The sequence below is a fragment of the Eschrichtius robustus genome, chromosome 15, assembly GCF_028021215.1.
Source record: "Eschrichtius robustus isolate mEscRob2 chromosome 15, mEscRob2.pri, whole genome shotgun sequence".
Taxonomy (NCBI): Eukaryota; Metazoa; Chordata; class Mammalia; order Artiodactyla; family Eschrichtiidae; genus Eschrichtius; species Eschrichtius robustus.
Genome location: NC_090838.1, coordinates 84,129,761 through 84,144,521, shown reverse-complemented (window position 1 = coordinate 84,144,521; position 14,761 = coordinate 84,129,761). Strand labels below are relative to the sequence as shown.

The 14,761-nt window shown below is 51.0% G+C and overlaps 1 protein-coding gene across 1 annotated transcript in view; it reads left to right on the top strand.

Moving 5' to 3' along the window:
- FBLN7 (fibulin 7) overlaps positions 1–14,761 on the top strand; it is a 50,297-nt gene that overhangs the window by 12,645 nt on the left and 22,891 nt on the right. The window contains 2 exon segments of the mRNA XM_068565072.1: positions 9,426–9,585; positions 14,190–14,360. Coding sequence (XP_068421173.1) covers positions 9,426–9,585; positions 14,190–14,360 — 331 coding nt within the window.

The following is a 14,761-nucleotide window of genomic DNA, read 5'->3' as shown; positions in this document are numbered from 1 at the left end:
TATGTGTGTGTGTGTGTGAACGGAGCTCCCCACTGGGCTGGGCGTTAGGGGAGATATTTGCTGGAGGTAAAGTGATGCAGTTAAAGGCACAACCAAGTCTGCAGGTGAATGTGGCCACTGGAAGCTTGGCTGGGCAGCAGGCAGGTGAAAGAATATGGTGGATTTGGGGAGTAAGATGAGGAAGACTGCCCTGGGCTCACACTTACATCTTCCTTCGCTCCTCATTCATCTGTTTTGTTGGTTTGCTCAAATGAGCATCTCGTGTGCACTCAGGTCCTGTCCTCAGTGATGAGGATTCCAAGTTGTCTACAACTTGTTCTCTGCCCTCAGGCATGCAAAGGGGCCAGGAGAGAGGTGACCAGAGGTGGCCGTCAAGGGGGTGCTAGAAAAGGAGAGGAGTCGGGAGATGGACAGAGGAGGGCTCCTGGGGGTTCTCCGTGGACCCCTCTCTGAAGTGTCACATCAGGGTCTGGAGGAGGCTGCTGGGATTTCAATCCTGGATGCGTCACCATGGCCAAGTGACTACTTGGCTTCCTTGCCTGTGAAGTGGGTGTAATAATGGTGCCCATATCCCGGGGCTGCCGTGAGCATCTAACGAGTTCGCTTGTGTGCGGTGTGGTGGTAGTGCTGCCTCTTGGCTCCCACTGTTGTCATCGCTCCCGTGGCCATTTCAAAAAGTAGACAAGAATTGGGTTGGGGCACAAATATAGAATTTTGGGCAGCCGGCCTCGTAAGAACCCAAAATGCCCTGAGTACACAAAGGGAGACTCTGCTGGAGGGTTGTGATAGCTAATTTTATTTGTCCACTTGGCTAGACCAGATATTTAGTGAAACACCAGTCTCGATGTTGCTGTGAAGGTTTTTTTTTTTTCTTTCGGTCGCACGGTGCGGCATGCAGGATCTTAGTTCCCTGACCAGGGATCGAACCTGCGCCCCCTGCAGTGGAAGCATGGAGTCTTAACCACTGGGTTGTCAGGGAAGTCTCTGTGAAGGTATTTTTTTAGACTTGATTAGCATTAAATGGTAGACTTTGAGTAAAGCAGGTTGCCGTCCATAATGTGGGTGGGCTTCATCCCAAAGACTGAGGTCCCCAGAGAAGGAGGGCTTTATGCCTCCAGACGGCCTTTGGAGCTACAGTGCCAACTCTTCCCTGGGTCTCCAGCCCACACTTTGCATGAGCCAATTCCTTAAAATAAATCTCTCTCCTTCTCCCTCTCGCTACAGGGTGTGTACAGATACAATTGGTTCTTCTTGGTTCTGTTTCTCTGGAGAACCCTAAGACAAGGGCCTTGGGCACCTCCCCAAACAAAATTCCCTCACTTACCCCAGAAGTGTCCTTCCTTTACTCTTCTGTGTGGGTGCTGGGTCAAGGTCACTGGGATGAGAGAAGCTGAGGAGTTATAACCTGCTTCTGATTTGGTCTAAAATTAAAAAAACAAAACAAAAAACTTCCAGAGAAAAAAAATCATGTGCAAATTCTACATGACTCAGATGCAGAGGGCCTCGAGCCTTGGCTAGCAGGCACACACTTGGCAAGTGTGCTCCGTCCTTTCATAGATCTAAAGGCATCAAAACATCTGTGTTCCCATTAATAACATGCTGACATGACACATAGCTGTGGCTTAGAAGAAACCAGCGTGAGATGGCCCCTCCGAGGTCCAAGGGGTCATCCGTGGCTGCCTGGAGGGGTCTGGGGCTCTATTGTCCTTGAGATGGCGCTCAGAAGTAGTCACTGTGCCAAGACTGTCGTTGTCAGGATGACCATCGAGCCAGGTCACGTGAGAATGGCGCCTCAAGGACCCCCCATCCTTGTGCCCCCCCATGCCTGGGCCCTTCAGGGCTTTGAGAGCTGGGCTTCATTTGTAGACTGAGCCCAGACGGCAAGGAGGCCTGGATGGGGTGGGAAGGTCCGCCTACCGAGTTCTGGCACGGGGATGGGGTGAGCTGGGGGACACACATCGTCTTTGTCTGTGTCCACCCCTGGGCCAGCAGGTGGGGCCTCGGGAGCTATTCAGCCTCCCCGGAAGAGGGGTGTTGTAAGCTCTGAGGCGTCTCCATTAGATCCATGTGAGAGAATGGGCTGGAGAGAAGATGGACAAGACTTTCCCTGGAGGTGTGGTGGGTTGGATGGAGGATAGGTCTGTGACCTCCTTGCTCCCAAGAGCCTGACTCAGCCCCCTCCCGCCTGGCTCTCGGCACTGGCAGGTGTGTTCTAGAACCACCTCTGCCACCTCCATCCCAGCTCAGGAAGAGCTGGCTGGGGTGACTGCTGTTGCTACTTGTCTCTCTGCTTCTGGTCTTCTCTGCAAGCACTGCCCTTGGTGTTGAGTTCAGTGAAGCACCCAGCCCTCTGAGGCAGAGTTTGACACCAGAAGCGGTAAATCTTGATCTTTTTCCTACTCAAGGATGGAAGAGTTTCACTGCATGTCTTTTCCTGGTTCCGTTACAAATACGTTATTAACTCTAAGAAATGGAAACTAATTTTCATTATTTATTGTCAATGGCATAAGCCAGGCTTGGAGCCAAGTATTGAAAGGATGCAAACTTAGACCATTTGAGGGTCTCTCTTTGAGAAAAATATTAAAAATGAGAGTCCTGGAAGGGGCTTCCATGGGGGCGCAGTGGTTAAGAATCTGCCTGCCAATGCAGGGGACACAGGTTCGAGCCCTGGTCCGGGAAGATCCCACACGCCGCGGAGCAACTAAGCCCGTGAGCCACAGCTACTGAGCCTGCGCTCTAGAGCCCGCGAGCCACAACTACTGAGACTGCGTGCCACAACTACTGAAGCTCGTGTGCCACTACTACTGAAGCCCACGCGCCTAGAGCCCATGCTCCACAACAAGAGAAGCCACTGCAAGGAAAAGGCCGAGCACCGCAAGGAAGAGTAGCCCCTGCTCGCCACAACTAGCGAGGGGGCCCTGGTTTGGCAGCTTCCTCTGAGATACGCCTTCCTTCCCCCTGGTATGGAGCCCTCCTCTTCCCAGCCCTTCCCCCACCTCCCCCCCCACCCCGACCCCACTGCCTGGATTTGACCTTTGCCCAGTCATAGCCTTTGTGAGCCTTCCTGCCCAAGTGGGCGGTTGCTTTTTACAGTTGGGGTCTGGGACCCTGAGATGGGAAGCCAGCTTTCACCGTGGCAGGGCCAGGCTGAAATTCAGATGGGTGACACCTGAGGGTCCAGCCTGTTTCCTGTCCCCCAGCCTCTGAGACCCTCGCAGCCCCTCGCAGCCCCTCGCAGCCCCCTCGGGCCGACCTCGTTGACGAGCTATGTTTATAAAGAAGGAAATGATACGTTCCCATGTGTGGCTTCTCTTGGGCCAGCGCAGATGGCGGGTGTGGGAGGGGAAGTGGGCAGACAACTGGAGGGAGGCAAGGAGACCCCCTTCTTGGACAGAAAAGAACACAGAGGATCAGAAGTGAAATTGAAGCTCAGGGTCCAACTTTTGCTCTGCTCGTTGACGTGGAAATGATGCCACAACCCAGAGTGGAGAGTAAAGAGCTAACGTAGGACCTGCGTCCCTTGGTCCAGCACCTGCAAGGTGATGCTTGTGTGTGTGTGTGCATGCGTATCTAATCCAAAAGTTAAAACCTCACAAAAAATGAACAGTGGTTGTCTTCGGTCATGGGACTTGTCCTTTGTTCTGATGTGTTTTTCTGCGTTTTGAATGGTTTTGCAGGAAGCATGCTTTATTTTTATGATCAAGCAAAACGATAAAGCTTTCTCAGTTTGAAAAGGGGAAACACTTAGGTTCTCAGTCCCCCTCCTGTGACGTGATTTGTCCCCATGATGCCCCCTAATGTCCCCAAGGTGCAGACCTCTTGAGCATTTGACTTGGTGCGAAGCTTTCTAGCCTGTCATCCATCTCTGCAGATAAACTCAGTTATGCCTCTGAGGCATATGCTGAGGTCCACTGCAGGTGATGGATTCTGAGCGTGGCTCCTGTGGACTCCATTTCCAGCACTTTGGGATCAAGGGACTGCCCTGTTAGTAGCGGCTGCTGCACAGACCCATCAAACCTCATGTCGAGAGGCAGTCATTCTTTCCACTGCCCTGGCACCCTGGCTCTGCCCCTGCCATGCTGCCTTGCCAAGAAGACAAGGATCTTCCTTTTTTTTTTTCCTTGCAAACTTTATGTCTCCCCCCCCCCACTGAGTTTTATTGAGATATAATTGTATAATATAATATAAATGTGTAATAGTATTAGTCCAAGGTATACAACATAGTGATTTGCTCTATGTATATATTGTGAAATGATCACCACAGTAAGTCTAGTTAACATTCATCACCGCACACAGTTGCAATTTTTTTCTCGTGATGAGAACTTTTAAAATCTACTCTCTTAGCAACTCTTACATATGCAATATATTGTTGTTAATTATAGTCGCCATGCTGTACATTACATGCCCAGAACTTATTTATCCTATAACTGAAAGTTTTTTGTTTTTTTAATACATTTATTTATTTTATTTTTTTATTTTTGGCTGTGTTGGGTCTTCATTGCTGTGCGTGGGCTTTCTCTAGTTGTGGCGAGCGGGGGCTACTCTTCATTGCGGTGCACGGGCTTCTCATTGCGGTGGCTTCTCTTTGTTGTGGAGCACGGGCTCTAGGAGCGCGGGCTTCAGTAGTTGTGGCACGCGGGCTCAGTAGTTGTGGCTCGCTGGCTCTAGAGTGCAGGCTCAGTAGTTGTGGCACACGGGCTTAGTTGCTCCGTGGCATGTGGGATCTTCCCGGACCAGGGCTCGAACCCGTGTCCCCTGCATTGGCAGGCGGATTCTTAACCACTGCGCCACCAGAGAAGCCCCTAACCAAAAGTTTTGACCTTTTGACACCCTTCACCCACTTCTCTAACCCCCCCACCCCCTGCCTCTGGCAACCACCAATCTGTTCTCTGTATCTATGTGTTGGGGTTTTTTTCAGACTCCACATATAACTGAGATCATACAGTACTCATCTTTCTCTGTCTTATTTCACTTAGCATGATGTCCTCGAGGTCCATCCTGTTGTCATGAATGGCAGGATTTAATTCTTTTTTATGGCTTTTCCTACATTTTCTTTTTGCATTCACCCATCAGTGGGCATTTAGGTGGTTTCCATGTCTTAGCTATTGAAAATAACACTGCAATGAGCATGGGGGTGCATATATCTTTTCGAGATATGATTTTGTTTCCTTTGGAATTGCTAGACCATATGGTAGCTCTATTTTTAATTTCTTGAGTAAACTCCAATCTGTTTTCCATAGTATCTGCACCAATTTACATTCCTACCAATAGTGCACGAGGGTTCCCTTTTCTCCACATCTTCACCAACAGTTGTTATTTCTTGTCTTTTCTATAATAGCCATTCTAACAGTTGTGAGATGATACCTACTGTTGTTTTGATTTGCATTTCTCTGATGATTAGTGATGTTGAGCATTTTTTCATGTACCTGTTGGCCATCTTTGGAATATCTTCTTTCGAAAAATGTCTATTCAGATCCTCTGCCCATTTTTTTTTTAAATATTTAATGAATTGACATGGGTTTTTTTTGGGGGGGGGGCTGTGTTGGGTCTTCGTTTCTGTGCGAGGGCTTTCTCTAGTTGTGGCAAGTGGGGGCCACTCTTCATCGCGGTGCGCGGGCCTCTCACTATCGCGGCCTCTTGTTGCGGAGCACAGGCTCCAGACGCGCAGGCTCAGTAGTGTGGCTCACGGGCCCAGTTGCTCCGCGGCATGTGGGATCTTCCCAGACCAGGGCTCGAACCCGTGTCCCCTGCATTGGCAGGCAGATTCTCAACCACTGCCCCACCAGGGAAGCCCCTCTGCCCATTTTTAAATCAGATTTTTGTTTGTTTGTTTGTTTCTTATTTTTTGTTATCGAGTTGTATGAGTTCTTTGTATATTTTTAGATATTAACCCCTTATCAGATATTTTGCAGATGACTTGCAAATATTTTCTCCCATTCTGTAGGTTGCCTTTTCATTTTGCTGATGGTTTCCTTCGCTATGTAGAAGCTTTTCAGTTTGATTTAGTTTCACTTGTTTATTTTCTCTTTTGTTGCCTTTGCTCTTGGTGTCAAATCCAAAAAATCATTGCCAAGACTGAAGTCAAAGATCTTACTGCCTGTGTTTTCTTCTAGGAGTTTTATGGTTTCAGGTCTTATGTTCAAGTCTTCCATCTAATTTGAGTGGATTTCTGTATGATGTTAAGAGAGAGGTCTAGTTTCGTTCTTTTGCCTGTTACTGTCTAGTTTTTCCCAGCACCATTTATTGAAGAGACTGTCCTTTTGCCATTGTATATTCTTGGCTCCTTGGTCATAAATTAATTGACCATATATGCATGGGTTTATTTCTGGGCTCACAAGGATTTTCTAACACTTTGTTCTGTTAGAATCACTCCAGTGAGGTCAGAGGCAAGGATGGAGATTTCCTGACTTTCCCTCAGCAAGTCCGCCCACCACCCTTCCCCCTCCTTCCCCGCCGGGATGTGGCCTTAGTGTGCTTGATCTGGAAGGTTTTTCCACTGTGATTGGAGAGATGAGCACATCTCACCTGTAACGAGCACCTTGAGGAAAAGCCACTGGTGCCTGCCATCCACGGTGCAGGGGTAAGGAGGGCTCGGGGGCATTGCCACCGCAATCAGAAGACAGTTTGCCCGGACCCAGGAGCACTGGGGTTCGACTCACTTGACTGCCCAGAGGCCCCGTTCGCTCCACTCCCGCTGCCCTTCTTTCTGTACTGACTGGAGCCCCATGTCCCCAACCCCAGGTTCCTGGCAGAGGCCTTGGCATTGATCTCTTGTCCCCTACTTCAAAACTTAGCCCTCCCCTGTCCCCTGGGACAGCCGTCTCCCAGCTATCACGCCCTGGAGGCAACTGCTGGCCTGGTTCAGTGTGTGAGATTGTCTCCTCCACCCCTCTCCACTTCCTGTCCCCACTTCCCCTTCCTCCCCAACCTGAAGTCTGGACGGGAGTTAGAAACCCACCCCTGTGGGATATTTTGCTTGGGTTGCAGAGTTATCAGTCCCTAGTGCAGATTAATCAATAAGACCATTCACCACACAAGGGCATTTGTGAAATGCCCTAGGGCATAAGGCAGCGCTTGGCGGGGGCACTGGGGCGGTAGTCAGCAGTCCCCCAGCCTGGCTCTACCGCTCATGAGCCACATGGTTTGGGACAAGTCACCTGACTTTCAGCCTCTGTACCTTGACTGTGAAATAGAGACAATCCCAGGCCTTCTTCACCCAGGGTTGCTGCGAGCCAGTAGTCTTCTTAGAAGTAGGAAGTAGCTTTGTAAACTATGAGGAACTTCAGAAATGTGAATCACACATGAGCCACAAAGCCATCTCTCTGAAAGCGGCTCTTTTTTATTTTTTTCAAGGGAAGGGAGGGGACTTCCCTGGCGGTCCAGTGGTTAAGACTTCACCTTCCAATGCAGGGGTTGCGGATTCAATTCCTGGTCAGGGAGGTAAGATCCCACATGCCTCGTGGCCAAAAAAACCAAAACATAAAACAGAAGCAATATTGTAACAAATTCAATAAAGACTTGAAAAATGGTCCACATCAAAAAAAAAAAAAAAAAAAAAAGGAATCTTTAAAAAAGAATTAAATAAATAAAGGGAAGGGAGATGGGTGTGGGAAATCAGGACCGGGTGGATGGCTGTGCTGTGCTGGGCAGGTAGGGGACTGCAGGAGCTCACTGCCCAGGTGCCCAGAACCTGCGTGGGAAGGGCCGCAACAAGGGAAGAAGAAGGAAAACAAAGAGAACTTCCCTTCCCAGAAATTGCGTTTGGGGCCAGGCGCCGTCAGGCCCTGGTTAGGGTGGAGGCCAAGGAGCCCCCATGGTTTAACGAGCTCCAGGGGCAACTGGGGATTCAGCTTTGTCAAAAGCATCCATTGAACCAGGCCAATGAGTCATCTGTTTGGTGAGATCTCCAAGGTGCAGCGGCCTGGCAGCCTCCCTGGGAGAGAGGCTGCAGCTCTGTTTCCACCGCCATGGCGGTGCTCCACTGGCGAAGCTGGAAGCCACCCAGGCTGCAGAGGCCACATGCCTGCCTGCCGCCTGCGGACTTTTAGACATTTTTTTCTAATTATAAAACTAATAATCATTGTAGAAAAAAAATAAGTAGAAAAAATAAAATAAAAAGGGATCCGCAAGCCTATCCCTAGAGAAAACCACCATTCTGCTCTCCTTTGTTCTGTGCAGGTCATATGAGTCAGGTTGGACCAGGCTATGCTGAGGTAACACACAACGCCCATGTGAGCCACGGCCATGGTCCTATCACTGCCCACTGTATTCACCTCTCCTTTCCTCCTGTTCATTTCCTGGCTCTTAAAGGCAATTAGCATCAGAAACCTTCAGATTTTTATCACTAAGCATGATGCTGGGTATTGCTTTAAGTTAGTCTTTATCAGAATAAACACAAGCCTCCTTTTTCTATTTTTTAAGGTTTTTAAAAATTGTCAGAACTCGGTGTTGACTTCTAGTGAATGTTTCTTTAACTCTACTGAGTTTTTTCTTATTTGCCCTGTTAGATTTTTGAAAGTATAAGAACCACTGGGGGGCTTCCCTGGTGGTGCAGTGGTTAAGAATCCGCTTGCCAGTGCAGGGGACATGGGTTCGAGCCCTGGTCCGGGAAGATCCCACATGCCGGGGAGCAACTAAGCCCATGCGCCACAACTACTGAGCCTGCGCTCTAGAGCCCGTGAGCCACAACTACTGAGCCTGTGTGCCACAACTATTGAAGCCCACGCGCCTAGAGCCCGTGCTCCGCAACGAGAGAAGCCACCGCAATGAGAAGCCCACGCACCGCAACGAAGAGTAGCCCCCGCTCGCCGCAACTAGAGAAAGCCCGCGCGCAGAAACGAAGACCCAATGCAGCCAAAAATAAAATAATTAATAAATAAATAAATTTATATATATAAAAAAAGAACGATTGGGGATCCCTGTTTTACCTGTTTTATATGTTTTATCATCCATCTGCTGTGAAAAATACCCAAGGGAGAAAAAAAAAAAATCCAAGGGAGAAAGAAAAAAAAGGTTCCCTGAGGCCCAGATTTCAGAGCATTAACTTAAAGTGAAGAATTGGGGGGTGGGGGTGGGGCGGGGGTTCTTTGGGGTAAGACCGCTGATACAAGGCACATTGCGTTCAGGTAACTGTTCCACCACCCAATCACTAGAGCCATCGCTTCGGCCCTGCGCTCTGAAAGTGGGACTTTTGTTTTCGCTGAGGGGGGAACTGGGCCTCCGTTAACGTGCACTTGAGGCCGCCTTTTGGTGACCTAACCCGACAGATGTCGGGACGCCTGATGGGGCCACTTTTACCTGGTGCTCGGTGACTCTCCAGGGTGTTTGGGCCCAGGGGCCGGGTGACTTCTGGAAGCCCACGGAAGGAGGATGGGACTGAAGCAGCCCCCATACTGCTGGTGGTGGTGATTTCTCTCTCTCCCCAGAACTGTCCCAACAAACAGCAACTCCTCTCGGCCATCCGCCAGCTGCAGCAGCTGCTGAAGGGCCAGGAGACACGCTTCGCTGAGGGCGTCCGTCACATGAAGAGCCGGCTGGTGGCGCTGCAGAGCTCTGTGAGCAGAGCGGGCCCGGACACGCCCCCAGGTGGGTCCCCAAGTCCCCACCCCGGGCCCCGGGGTCCTCTCCCCGCCCTGATCTCCCTTGCCTGGCCAGGGTTTGCAGTGGATTGAGTCGCGGGCCTTCCCCTGCCTCCACTTCTGTCTGGGGCTGGAGGGTGGGAGAGTGTGAAGAAGGCATCTGTCAGCCGTCTGCCCCCATCATCTGCGTGGCACCCATTTCCTCTCAGACCTTTTCGTTCCAGGCTCAGCAACCCTCACGTCTGCATATCGTCTCCAGAGAATTGTCGAAAGGCACCACTTTCACAGCATCAGCTGCTTCTCCCTTCCCTTTCCCTATCCAGGTGGACCCTAGGTAGTTCCTTTTTTTTTTTTTTTTAATTTAATAGACTTTTTTTTTTGAGCAGTTGTCAGTTCACGGCAACACTGAATGGAAAGCACGGAGAGGTCCCACACATGCCCTCCCGAACCCACACGGCCTTCCCACCATCAATATCCCGCACTCCTGTGACCCGCCGGGTACAGCCTATGAACCAACACTGGCTTCCGTTTTCCCGGCATGAACACTAGTACTCCCTCCTCCAGGAGCCCCCCGTTAGTGCGGTGGGGTGGGATGGAGGGGCTGCTGAGGGCAAGTCCCGTTTGTCTTGTGAGGTTACTGGGGGCCCCCCAGACCCCTTCCCCTGGGGGGTAGGGCACTGACAGACTCTGGGTCTTTTCCTGGTTGTCCCAGTGACGGCTTCCATGCTGTCAAGGCCCGGGGGTGGGCGGCTGGATTTCCTCTGGCCTCTCCTCAGGATGATTGATGGGGGTCCGGGGGAAGGTTGTATGTTTGTTCTGAGTCGTGAACCTACGGAATATCTGACATCATTTACTCACTTAAGACACATTTCTCAAGGGCCTTCTTTGTGGTGTGAGATGAAGTTTCCTGAGTCGGATTTCCTACCTTTTCAGCGACTGTGGTAGCAAATCCAGAGTCTCCACAGCCCTGAGTCGACTCCTGTTTTCCTTGGCTCCACGGGTGCAGAACTAGACCTGCCGGCCAAAGCCCTCACACTTTCCAAGGCGCCAAGAGGCCCCAGCCTTTGGTGGGGCTCATCGCAGCCGGACTCCGAGAGGCAGGCAGGGCATCCTTCCCTTCTGCTGCAGATGGGGAAACTGAGGCCAAGAGAAGTGAGTTAGCAGTAGTGGGTCCCAGCTCTGGTGATTTTGTTTTCTGCTAGAGGTTCACCCACACAGATCCTTTCTGTTTTCATGGGATCAGAGCTCCTGCCGTTTCTGGAAGTTTCCAAGAAGAATCTGCAGGAGATAATTTCTACAACTGCTCTGTCCATGTTAGAGGTCCCTGTCCACGAGTATATACAGAAAGGTAGCTATGGTTAAATTACTAATCCTCTTGTCACCAGGTTCAAGGTCTTTCTTCTCTGAACCATACAAGATTTTTCAAAGTGGCCAATTCTCTTTTTCAAGAGTCGCTGTCATGCGTTCTGTCTCTCTTGTGTGTTGGACATGGGGCTGGCAGCTGTCAGGACTGCCTGCAGGGGAGGGGGGGCGCCACACAGGGGACGGGGGAAGCCAGAAGCTTGCTCCAGATCAAACTGCACGTAGTGGGAAAATTATCTTTTCCTTTTTTTTAGAAGGGCATTTGCAGGCAGTCAGGAAGAATAATTTCTAGTCCTGGAAAATTCTTGGCCTTCCTCTTTCTGGCTTGTGTTCTAAGTTTCTCCCTCCTGTTTTCCTAGGGACATCGCAATCCATCAGCTTTAGGGCTTATCTCGGCCCCTCATTCCAATCATGTTCCCAAATCGCCAGGATTGCTTCACTGCCAAGCTCATTCTTACATGTTGTCCTCCTTTGGGAAGGTGTAGACAGCTTCCCTGTGGCCCTGGAGACTCACCAAGACACGATCATGATGAAATGAACCAGCCAAGGGGCATGTCTTTCCACCCAACAGAAACCTTCGGCTCCCATTTGGGAAGTGCTTGCTATTATTTTTTTTTTTTTTAAGATTTTTTGATGTGGACCGTTTTTAAAGTCTTTATTGAATTTGTTACAATACTGCTTCTGTTTTATGTCTTGGTTTTTTTGGCCACGAGGCATGTGGGATCTTAGCTCCCCGACCAGGGATCAAACCCGCAAGCCCTGCATTGGAAGGCGAAGTCTTAACCACTGGACCGCCAGGGAAGTCCCTGCAAATTGATTTTTAATTAATATGTATCCATTTCATTAAGTCTACTGACATTTATGGAGCTGTGTGGAGATGTTGACTCCATCCAGTCTGGTACCACTTACCTGTGAGTTGCTCCAGCAGATAGGTTTTCTTTTTTGAGGGTTTTAAAGATTTCTCTTCCCCAAAGAGACCCTACTCCTTTCCCCCAAAGCATTTTGAATCCTTTTCAGCACAATGCAGTAGTAGATTTTTCAGAGAGAAATATAAAGTCGTGTATGTACAGGGACTGAGACAGCTAGCTGGGAGCACCCAAGCATTGCATTGTGGGCTCATCCTGGCTTCCTGCTCACAAGGTCATTACCACGGGTGCCCGCTTGGAGGTTCATAAAGGAAGGTGACACAGCATGGTCAGGTGTTCCCCAGTAACCAAAGGGCACTGAGAGTCCTCGGGGGATGGGCCAGCTCCTGCCCTTCTCCCAGGACACAGGTGGGATTTGGGGCAGAGCCGCAGGTGGCTGCCCAGTGCCCCCAGAGTGACGTGTGGGCAGATGCCCCCCTCGAGGGGGATGCTGAGCGATCCTCCATCACGCACTACAACCTACACAGCTGAAGCAATAGCTTCGTGTTCATCTGTCTAAACCCCTGAAAATAGTTTTACAAATGACACTTGGAACCTACTTTAAAACGTGTTAGAAGTGGCTCTGAATTTCCAGCTCAGCTAAATCCAAACCCAACCTGTCACAACTCGGGACGCTCTCCCTTTAGACAAGCGTGGACCACGCGTGGCGCTCTGCTGCAGGTGGAGGAGGAACGGGGAGCGTCCCCCCTCTCTCTCCAGCCCACGGTGGTCCTTCAGGAAATCCGGTTGCTTCTGCCTTCACAGCACAGCCAGGGTTGAAGCCATCTCTCCTGGCTCCCTGCTCCCACCCTGGGCTGAGCCGCCTTCATCCTGCCCCTGGCTTCTACCTCCCTCTCTGTCCTCTCTCGCACTGGACATTGCACTCAAGCTGCAGCCAGAGTGATGCTGTTTGCGTACAGGTCGGTCACTCTCTGCCTCTCCTCAGACCCTCCAGCGGCCCCATCTCATGCCGAGAGCCAGTTATGTGGCCTTTTCTTTCCTTTTCTATGCCAGGTGACACTGCTCTATGTCGCTCCCTGACGCCTCTCTGGCTTCATCCGCAACTACTGTCCAGCTCATCCACTCCATTGCAGCCACGGTGGTCTGGACATTCCTCAGACCTGCCAGGCACACACCCACCTCAGGGCCTTTGCACCACCTTGATCCCTCTGTCCTCCCCAGATATCTGCATGGTCATGCCTTCACCTCACTCAACTTTTTGTCCCAGGGAGACCTCCCCGGCCACCATACCCAAATTGAGCCCTCCTCTGGCATCCCCAGCACTATTCCCTACTTTATTTTCTACATGACACTTGTCACCTCTTGTCACTCCTTGCCATTTGCTTGTGGATCTTGCTTATCACGTGTCTCCCCTGCTAGAAGGGGGCTTCCCGAGAGCTGGGTTTCATCTGTTTTGTTCACTAAGTGTCAAACTCCTAACATGGTGCCTGGCAGATGGTAAGAACCCAGTAAACAATTTTTCACTCATTCATTCGGTCAAGAATTATTTACTGGGCACTCATTATGTGCCAGACAGTGGGCTGGTGCCGGGATACAGCAGGGAAAGGAGGCTGGGCGAGGTCCCTGCCCTCTGGAGCTGCATTCTGAGGGAAGAACTGACAACAAACGTGGAAACAAACGCGTCAATAAGATAATGCCAACAGTTACACATGCTAGAAGAAAGCAAAGTGAGCTCACAGGGGAGGTTTTAGCAGAACATGGTGGTTAGAGAACCCTCTGGGAGGTGGAGGGCATTCGGATCAAGACTTGGAGAGTGAGAAGCAGCCAGAGATGGGCAGTTCTGGGGAAAGAACATTCCTGGCAGAGAGAAGGGCAAAAGCCAAGGCCTGGAGGCCCCTTCAGGAGAACCAAGGAATCCCTGGGGACGTCTGGGGCTCTGAGAGAGCAGAGCGAGAGTGTGGGCCCTGTGGGGGGGGGTCCCAGCTCCCACCCTCCCAGGCTGCCAGGCCCTGCCCACGAGCCTGGGAGTCTGTGAGCTGCGGTCTCCTCATCTGTCACCAAGCGGGCATGCACTACCTGTGTCCAAGAGTGCTTTAAGGGTTCGGTGACACGTGGTATGTAAAATGTGCAGCCCAGGGAATTCCCTGGCAGTTCACTGGTTAGGACTCTGTGCTTCCACTGCTGAGGGCCCGGGTTCGATCCCTGCTTGGGGAACTAAGATCCCGCAAGCCGCGCGGTGCGGCCAAAAAAATAAGAAAAAATGAAATGTGCAGCCCAGTGCACTGCCCGGAGCAGGCACTCAACCCCAGGGCACTGCGGGTGAGAAGCCGTGTAATCCAGAGTGATGTCTAAACGGCTGTGGGCCTTCTTTTTTTCCTTACAGTTTCCTGCCCTGCTCTGAGCACCCCTCCGGATGGCAGAAAGTTTGGGAGCAAGTACTTAGTGGATCACGAAGTCCATTTTACCTGCAACGCTGGCTTCCGGCTGGTTGGGCCCAGCAGCGTGGTGTGTCTTCCCAACGGCACCTGGACAGGAGAGCAGCCCCGCTGTAGAGGTACGGTCCTTCCTCCCCAGGGGCCTGCCAGATGGGAAGGGTCATTCCGGGGGACACTTTGCTGCCTGATTCCTCAACCGCAGAACAGCAGCCAGCGTGTCTGATGACCACAGCCTGGCTTGGGCTGGCCTCTATCTACAGAAGCCCTCGCCAGACCCTCCCAACGATTCAGTCTTCTTGTTTTGCATATGGGGAAATTGAGGCACAGAGAGGTGAAGGATCTTGCCCAAGGCCACACAGCTGGGGAACAGGCTGAACTGATTCATACCATACACTCTGACCCCAGAGTTGGGGAAGAAGTCTTCTGTGGGTTAGGGGAGGGGCAAGAAGTGGTACTACAGAGAAATGTTCCTCCTTTGGGCTGCTTTGTTCTGGGGCTGTAGTTTATTGGCGAGCCTCTT